This window comes from Hyaena hyaena, unplaced genomic scaffold, assembly GCF_003009895.1.
Source record: "Hyaena hyaena isolate Hyena2069 unplaced genomic scaffold, ASM300989v1 scaffold_373, whole genome shotgun sequence".
Classification (NCBI taxonomy): Eukaryota; Metazoa; Chordata; class Mammalia; order Carnivora; family Hyaenidae; genus Hyaena; species Hyaena hyaena.
In genome coordinates this window covers 1,748,032-1,758,119 of record NW_024081005.1, presented here as the reverse complement: position 1 = coordinate 1,758,119, position 10,088 = coordinate 1,748,032, and the positions used below count along the sequence as shown (strand labels likewise).

Genomic DNA, 10,088 nt, shown 5'->3' with positions numbered 1-10,088 from the left:
ATACCATACTGTCTTGATGATGACAGCTTTGCGGTAGAGGCTAAAGTCTGGGATGGTGATGCCTCCCATTTTGGTTTTCTTCTTCAATATTACTTTGGCTATTTGGGGTCTTTTGTGGTTCCATACAAATTTTAGAATAGTTTGTTCTAGTTTTGAGAAGTATACTGGTGCAATTTTGATTGGAATTGCATTGAATGTGTAGATTGCTTTGGGTAGTAATGACGTTTTAACTATATTTATTCTTCCTATCCATGAGCATGGAATGTTTTTCCATTTCTTTGTGTCTTCTTCAATTTCCTTCATAAGTTTTCTATAGCTTTCATCATACAGATCTCTTGTATCCTTGGTTAGGTTTATTCCGAGGTATTTTATGGTTTTTGTGCAATTGTGAATGGGATCAGTTTCTTGATTTCTCTTTTTGTTGCTTCATTATTGGTGTATAAAAATGCAACTGATTTCTGTACGTTGATTTTGTACCCTGCAACTTTGCTGAATTCTTGAATCAGTTCTAGTAGGCTCCTGGTGGAGTCTGTCGGGTTTTCTAGCGTATCATGTCGTCTGTGAAAAGTGAAAGTTTGACTTCTTCTTTGCCAATTCTGATGCCTTTTATTTCCTTTCGTTGTCTGATGACTGATGTTAGGACTTCCAGCAGTATGTTAAACAATAGTGGTGAGAGTGGACATCCCTGTCGTGTTCCTGATCTCAGGGGGAAAGCTCTCAGTTTTTCCCCGTTGAGGATGATGTTAGCTGAAGGCTTCTCATAGCTGGCTTTGATGATGTTTAAGTAAGTTCCTTCTATCCCGACTTTCTCGAGGGTCTTTATTAAGAAAGATGCTGTATTTTGTCAAATGCTTTTTCTGCATCTATCAACATGATCATATGGTTTTTATCTTTTCTTTTGTTGATGTGATGGATCACATTGACTGATTTGCAAATATTGAACCAGTCCTGTAACCCAGGAATTCAGCTTCTTTATATTAATATTATCTTACTATATTTTATTCTGTCCTTTTACTCTTAACCCATTTGTTTTCTTATATCTGAATTGTGTTTTTGTAGGCAGTATATAGGTGGTTCTTTTTTTTTTAATCTAATTTGACAATCTATGCTTTTTAATTGGGGATATTTACACTCTTTACATTTATATGATTATTGATATAGTTAGATTTAAAGCCACTTTAAAGCTTGCTATTTGTTTCCTATTTATCACTTTTAATCTTGGTTTCTTTTTTCTCTCTTTCTGCCTCCTTTTGGTTTAATTGAATATTTAGGTTTCCATTTTATTTTCTTTGTTGGCTTACTATCTATAATTCTTTATTTTGTTACCTTAGTTATTGCTTTAGGGTTCATAGTATACATCTTTAACTTATCACATCCAATCTCCAATTGATATTATACCACTTCATGTATAGTCTAATAACCTTACAATGGTATACTTCTATCTCTCCCTTACTACTTTATGCTGATTGTCATAGATTTTACTTTGACATATTTTATAAACCTCATACTACATAGTTTTGTTTGTTTAAACAGCCAATGCCTTTTTTAAAAAGATTTAAATAACAAAGAAAATTCTTAAGTGTTCATCCATATGGTTAATGTTTCTATTGCTCTTTATTCATTTGTGTAGATCCAGACTTCTATCTGGTATCATTTCCCCTCTGCCTGAAGAATATCCTTTAACATTTTCTCAGGGAAGCTGCTAGTTATGAATTCTTTCAACTTTTGTATGTTTAACAAATTCTTTATGTTGCCTTGAGTTTTAAAAGATACATTCACTGAGTACAGAACTCTAGGTTAGTATTTTTTTTTTTTTTGTCTTTCAGTACTTAAATGATATTCTCTACCACTTTACTGATTTCCAAATCATCTCTGCTGAAGGCTGTTCTATCATTTTTAAATGAACACAATATAATAAAGTGATTAGGAATGAAGGTTCCACCTAAGATTAAAAACCACTTTACCACTTATTAGTTCTTTGACCATGGATTAGCTATTTAATGACCTCAGATTTTCCATATATAAAATGGGGATGGTGATAATACCTTCTGTCTTAGGATATCATAAGAATAAAATAACATAACGCAAGGAAATCCCCTACCATAGAAAAAGGCACAGGAGTTAGATATTAAGGGCCTAGGAGGCAGAACTTACATAGAATTGTAGGAAGAGGGGTGCATGGCTGGTTCATTTGGTAGACCATGCAACTCTTGCTATTGGGTTATAAGTTCAAGCCCCACATTGGGTGTAGTGATTACTTTTAAAAATCTTTGGGGAAAAAAAAGAATGCTAAGAAGAGATAGGATTATTTACTCAGAGGAGATAATCTATCAGCTTTTTCTGAGGGACAGTTTATAATAAATTGAAATCTGTAGCAGTGAGAAGATAACTATACAAACTTCATAAGCTCTTGGGTCATTTTGAAACAAATCCATATAAACTGCTAATTTGGAATAGAACAATTCAATAACAATGGACAAACTGCATTGCTGCATCAATTTCAATTTTCCATTTTAGCTTAAATAGACTAACTTAAATTATCCTAACCTCAACCTCATAGCAACATCATCTCAAGCGTTGACTAAGTGTTTTGTTTCTAAGCATCTGTAGGAAATGAGTGTCATGGGTTCTTCCTCTCATGGGGCTCACAACAGGTTGTATTAATGTTGAAAAAAAATAAAAATCTGAGAATATTTGTATATGAACAAAATAATGAGCATCCTTATCCTGTCCAAGTTGGAGAATAAGTATCCCTGTACAAGAAAAAATGTCGCAAAATCTTTGGAATTATTGTGGAGCTCTCATGATGGTTTGTTACTCAGCAACAGGGAAATTTAGTTAATATTCTCCACAAATAATTCCTTTTACAGAGATAGAAAATTTTGTGGGCAGAAGCAAGTATTAATATGGAGGTTTCCTTGTGAGCATACTTACAATACATGTACCAGCTCTCTTATATTTGTCTTTCTCCCAGCCAGAACTTCCCTGCCCCTTTGCTTATCCATTCATCTTCCATCTTACTTACGGCAAGGATGTAAATCTTGCACTAGTCAACAATACCAAAGTATTTTTCAATATGACTTTCTTTGCAGAATGTTTTACCTCTGCTTTCTTGTATTCACACATAGGCTCTTCCTTTCATATGCCTACTCAAATATTACCCATCCTCAAACACTCTTGAAGTTTTCCTTCACTATTTCAGTCCATATTAATCCTCATCACAGTTATAGCCCTTAATTAGAGAAGGCTATTATTTTTTAATAATTATTTCAAGATGGCCTCTCATCTCATCTCAGCCTCTCAGCTCAACAGTACATTCCTCAGGCAGGAACTGTTTTTCGAGGACTTTTGTCTACCTTATTATAAAGTGTGTAGTAGATATTCAGTAAATATTTAAGGAGAGGTGGAGGGATGGATGAAATGTGTTCTGGTGGTGTCTCTCTGTGAATGCTTAATATCAGGATTTATTGACAGTTTCAGCAGTAAGTCCAGACCTTCAATTTCACATCTCTATCATATAAACTTTCATATAAGATTTTACTAACATGAGAAGGTTTAAAGAATGGTATATATCAGTGCTTTCTTTATATATCTATCGTATTTGAACTATGAGTATTAAAAGACACACACACACACACACACACACACACACATACACAAAGGAAAAAGGTAGATGTGAAGGAAGAAAGGAAGAACAGAGAAAGATTAAATGCAAACCAGATAACTCTCAAGGTATTTTAACTGATGACAAAAAAAAAAAAAAAGGACCCTGATGTCAAAATTTTTTAACTGAAAAATTTTCTACTTTTTTTCATACAGATTTCTTCCTGAACGTGCCCTGGCAGCTATACATCATTTACAGAATATTCAGTTTGAAGCAGTGGTTGGCCACAAAACCAAAGGGAAATGAATAAATGCAGCCAGAAATGCACCTTAATGATGTAAATCTAAGTTTAGAATCAATGCTTCAAAGCTTTATTTCACATTTTTCAATAATGTTAATATTAAAAACATTGGTTTGACATTAGCAGCAGCCAAATCAACAAGACTAATTACCTATCTTTCTCAAGAATATTAATGTAGTTTTAACAGTCAGATCTTTTTCATTCTTAAAAACTTCTATGCTTACATAAACATACTTCAAAGGCCATTTTTCTTTAAGAGATTTTTTTTCTTTCTGATTACAGGGGATCAAAGCTACCTCTCTGAAAGTAAATACAAAGAGAACTTATTTACACATGGAAGTTTGAAGACCTTGTCAACATGTACAGAGTGTGAGCTAGCGTTTAGAAACAAGTTTAATCAGACAACTTGCTCCAAAGGACAGAGAGGTTACTTCTGTGAAATTCAACATTTGGAATCTTTCTCTAGTTTCTCCCTTTTTCTTCAGCCCAAAATAGTGCAACAGTATTCTATAGTTTCTTGCTTGATTCTGTCCTTTGTATAGGTCTTATATCCACTAAGAGTGAACCTTCCATACTTTCTGCCTTTTTCATTACCTCTTAAAATACTATGACATTACAAAAGGTGACCCTCTCTTGAATCTCTGAATATCTGAAATTTTAACCTCATGATACCTCTTTCTTTATAGTTTATGCTTTCACATACCATTGAGACCAGAGACGTTTAGATATTTTTGACCTTCAGCATGAAAACTCACACAGGAAAAGGAATTAGGCTGACTAATGATGGATCTGAGAGGAGAAAGAGAAAAAAGAGTGGTCTCTTTTTTTAATATGGAAGAAATTTGATTCCCACCACATTAAGACTATTCTTATTTTTATGTTTTTCTCATATGTAACAGACGCTTTTACATCGACTATCCTCCTGTTTTTATTAAAAACAAATGATTTAAAACAAGCCATTAATAAAAACAATTTATTAAAAACAAATGATAAATATGTTGTGCTTTTAAAAAATAACCTCTTGTGGTTATAAAATAGAGTTTTCATTTCTAATCTCTGAGTCTATGAATCTCCTTCAGGAAGCAAGGGTCTATATAGTAATATCACCCATATATTAAAGGGTTTCTCAACTTTGGCTTCTTTGATGGTAAGAGTGTTGGTTCATCAAATGACTTACTGAATCCTTTCTATGTGTGGCCCCGAGGAGAATATGATTGCTGTGAGATGTTTTTTTTCCTTGTTACTTTGGCAATAATTTTTGTTCATGATGATATTTTAATTTTTTTTGCTTTAAAATTAGGAACTTTAGAGATGCCTGAGTGGCTCAATTGGTTGAACATCCAACTGTTTATTTCACCTCAGGTCATGATCCCAGGGTTGTGGGATTCAGCCCCATATTGGGCTCCATGCTAAGTATGGAGCCTGCTTGGGATTCTCTCTCTGTTTTCCTCTGCATGCACTCTCTCTCTCTCTCTCTCTCTTTAAATTTTTAAAATAATAAAACAATAAAATTTTTAAAAATAAAACTAAGAACTTTATGAGTGAAACTTTAAAATGTATTATTTTAGGGGTGCCTGGGTGGCTCAGTCAGTTAAGCATCCAACTTCTGCTCAGGTCATCATGATTTGTGGGTTTGAGCCTGCCATTTGAGCTCGCTCCAGAGCCTGGAGCCTGCTTCAGATTCTGTGTCTCCTCTCACTGCTCCTCCCCCACTGATGCTCGCTCTCTCTCTCTCTCTCTCTCTCTCTCAAAGATGAATGAACATTAAAAAAAAAAAAGTGTAATTACAGAGGGTGCCTGGATGGTTCAGACTCTTGATTTCAGATCAGGTTGCTATGATTGTGGAATTGAGCCCCCCTTGGGTTCTGTGCTGACAGTACAGACCTGCTTGAGATTCTCTCTCTCCCTTTTTCTCTGTCCCTCCCCTGCTGGTTCTCTTTCTCTCTCTCTCTCTAAATTAATAAATACATAAACTTTAAAAATAAATAAAAGTGTGATTATAAAAATTCAAAAGAGAAATATGGAAAGTAGAAAATATAAGCCTATCTCCCACAGTGGAATTGCCCCATCCACACCCCACTCCAGGTGCCTCCTTGAAATAGCTCAATCTGCAAGCAGCTCCAAAAGTGACCAGTGTCACTTCTTCACAGAAGAGAGGGAAAGATAACCACACATCACTTTGAGAGCAGCCCTAGCAGTGGGCTGGGTGCAGATACCTGATCGGACTGCCAGTCCACTCACCACAAGAAGCTTACAGGGGACAGTACAGGGAGAGAGTCCTGTAGGTCAGAGTCACCGAAATCCCAACAGACAAACTGGGAGAAGATATCTGGTCTAACTTCAGGCCCTGTCCATCAACAAAAACCTTTCAAAGGACAACCCAGAAGGATGCACTGCAGTTCAGTGCAACCATAGCCCTGGCAAACAGATTGAGGGCAGACACATGGTCTGACCCAACTACAAGCCTAAGGTGCCCCCAGATTGGCCCCTCAACAGCACAGGGACCAAATCCTGCCCATGACAGGCAAAGTGGGCCATTGCAGCCAACTAGACTGAAAGCAAACATGGCTCAGCCAACAACAGTAGAATGCTAGCCACACACAAGGGAGACACCCCTGAAACATCTGGTTCTGGTGAACTGGGGACACTGCCCAAGACCTCTTCTTCATGAGGCCACTACTTTCAAGATTAGGACATGTAGCTAACTGTCCTAAGATATAGAAACAAGAGTGAGAGAGTGCGCATGCAAGCAGGGGAGAGGCTGAGAGGAGGGAGAGAGAGAATCCTAAGCAGGCCCCACACAGTCAGGGCAGAGCCTGACACAGGGCTCAATTTTACAAACCATGAGATCATGACCTAAGCCAAGATCAAGAGTCAGATGCTTAACTGACTGAGCCACCCAGGCACTCCCATTCTCACCACTTTTATTCAACCTAGTACTCAAAGCCCTATCTTCAAGAATCAGGAAAAAAATAAATAAATAAAAGGCATCCAAATTGATAAGGAAGAAATTATACTGTGACTATTTGCAGATGACATGATACTATTTATTGAAATGTTAAAGACACCACCAAAAAACTGCTAGAACTAAAAATGAGAACTAAAAAAACCCTAAAAATAAAGCGGCAGAAAGAGAAATTAAGAAACACAAGCTTATTTACTATTGCACCAAAAAGAATAAAACACCTAGGAAGAAACTCAACCAAGAGGTGAGAGACATACACTTTGAAAACTACAAAATTTTAATTAATGAAATTGAAGATAACACAAATGGAAGGATACTCCATGCGCACGGGTTGGAAGAACCAATATTGTTAAAATGTCCATACTACCCAAAACAATCTACACATTTAATGTAATTGCTATCAAAATACCAAAAGCATTTTTCAGAGAACTGGAACAAAAAAATCCTAAAATTTATATGGAACCACAAAAGACCCAAAAATAGCCAAAACAATCTTGAAAAAGAGCAAATCTGGAGGTATCACAATTCCAGATTTCAAAATACATTACAAAGCTATAGTAAACGAAACAGTATGGTATTAGTGCAAAAATAGACACATAGATCAATAGAACACTATAAAGAGTCCAGAAATAAACCCACAATTAAATGGTCACTTAATCTACAACAGTGAAGGCAAGAATATGTAATAGGAAAGGATAGTCTCTTCAACAAACAGTGTTGAGAAAACTGGACAGCTACATGAAAAAGAATGAACCTGGACCATTTTCTTAGACCATACACAAAAACAAACTCAAAATGGGTTAAAGACCTAATGTAAGACCTAAAACCATAAAACTCTTAGGAGAAAACATAGGCAATAATTTATTTGACAGTGGCCATAGAGACATTTTTCTGTCTCTATGCATGTCTCCCGAGACAAGGGAAACAAAGCCAAAATTAAACTATTGGGATTATGCAAAAAAAAAAAAAAAAAAAAAAAAAAATTTGTGCAGTGAAGGAAATCGTCAATAAAACAAGAAGGCAACTTACTAGATGGGAGAAGATATTTGCAAATGATATATCCAACAAGGGGCTCATATCTAAAATATATAAGGAACTTTAACTCAACACCAACAAACCACAAATAATCCAAGGGAAAAAAATGGGCAAAAAACATGAGTAGACATTTTTCAAAAGAAGACATACAGATGGCCAATGGACACATGAAAGAATGCTCAACATCACTCATCATCAGGGAAATGCAAATCAAAACCGCAACGAGGTATCACCTCACATCTGTCAGAATGGCTAAAATCAAAGACAAAAAGCAGTAAGTGTTGGTGAGGATGTGGAGAAAATGAACCCTCGTGCACTGTTGGTGGGAAGGCCAACTGTGCAGCCACTCTGGAAAAGAATATAAAGGTTCCTCAAAAAGTTAAAAACAGGGGCGCCTGGGTGGCTTAGTCGGTTGAGCGTCCGACACTCGCTTAGGTCATGATCTCGCGGTTCGTGGGTTTGAGCCCCGCGTAGGGCTCTGTGCTGACTGCCGGCTCAGAGCCTGGAGCCTGTTTTTTAGTCTGTGACTCCCTCTCTCTCTGACCCTCCCCTGCTCACGCTGTCTCTCTCTCTCTCCTAGAAATAAATAAAACATTTTTTTAAAAAAGTTAAAAACAGAATTTCCATATGATCCAGTAATTCCACTACTGTGTATTTACCTAAAGAAAACAAAAACACGGATATGTTTATTGCAGCAGCATTATTTAGAATAGCAAACATATGGAAGCAGTCCAAGCGTCCATCAACTGATGAATGGATAAAGAAGATGTGGTATACATATACAATGGAATATTACTCCACCATAAAAAAAGAATGAAATCCTGCCATTTGCAACAACTAGATGAAGCTAGAGTGTGTAATGCTAAGTGAAATAAATCAGAGAAAGACAAATACTATATGATTTCAGTCATATGTGGAATTTAAGAACCAAAACAAAGGAATAAAGAGTAAAAGAGACAAACAAATTAACCAAACTCTTAAATTCAGAGAACAAACTGATGGTTATCAGAGTGGGAGAGGGGAAGGATGAAATAGATAAAGGGGATTAAGAGTACACCTATCATAAGGAGCATTGGGTATGTACAGAATTATTGAATCACTAGATTGTACACCTGAAGCTAATATAAAACTGTGTTAATTATACTTACATAAACAAACAACTGAGTATCAGCCACAGTTCTAGACGCAGGGGAAACATGAGTTTCCTGCCTTAATGAAGCACGTGTTCTAGTAGGTGGGGTAAACAAACAAACAAACAACAAGTATTGTGAAAGCATACTTAAAATAATGGAGTCAGGGAAGACCTCTCTGAAAGCAACATTATGGGGCAGAAATATGTGTGAAATGAAGGCATACCAATAATGAAAATATCTAAGGAAAGGAACACGCACACGCTGACAAAAAACAAACTTCTGGGAAGGACTGTTTGAGGCCAGAGTGGCAGTGCCAAGTGGGCAGAATTGTAGGTGATGCGCTAAGAGAGGTAGGCAGGACCCAGATTACTAGGGACCACATAGGACACTAGTAAGAAGCTTTTATTTTCCTGTGTGTGAGAGGAAGGATCTGAGAAATATGAGTTAGGGATTGAACCAAATAAATAAAATCCCTGTGTTAGTTGCAAAGAAAATATTCCTTTTTATTTCCATTTTTGGTTTTAATCCTTTATGAGGGAAGCTCAGAGAAATGCCTGGAAGCACAAATATTGAGCTCTTTTTGTCAATTTTCCTAAATATTTTGAGTGTAGACTTCTTCCTTATAAGTTCCAACTGAGTTTCTAAATGCTTTACTATCACAGGCACCAAGTCACGATTCTCCCTATGGGTTCTAACCTCACTAAATTCCCAGTTCCAGGGCTATCTCTAGGGTCTGAAAGTCCCTAGGGAAATATTTCTTGTGGGGCTCCTGTTTATAAAAATAAGTTGATTTAGGAGCACCTGGGTGGCTCAGTTGATTAAGCATCAGACTTCAGCCCAGGTCATGATCTCGTGGTTGGTGAGCTCAAGTCCCATGTCGGGCTCTGTGCTGACAGCTCAGAGGCTGGAGCCTGCTTTGGATTCAGTGTCTCCTTCGCTCTCTACCCCTCCCCCATTCTCTCTTTCTCAAAAATAAATAAAACATTTAAAAAAAAGTTTAAGGGGAGCCTGGGTGACTCAGTTGGTTGAGCAGCCAACTTTGGCTCAGGT

The 10,088-nt window shown here is 36.7% G+C and overlaps 1 protein-coding gene across 2 annotated transcripts in view; it reads left to right on the top strand.

Moving 5' to 3' along the window:
* Nucleotides 1-3,910, top strand: part of LOC120244186 (17-beta-hydroxysteroid dehydrogenase 13) — a 33,767-nt gene extending 29,857 nt beyond the window's left edge. For both annotated transcript variants that reach the window (XM_039250574.1, XM_039250573.1), the window contains one exon: nt 3,820-3,910. In XM_039250574.1, the coding sequence (XP_039106505.1) occupies nt 3,820-3,910 (91 nt within the window). The remainder of the gene's footprint in view (nt 1-3,819) is intronic.
* The last annotated feature ends 6,178 nt before the right edge of the window (nt 3,911-10,088 follow it).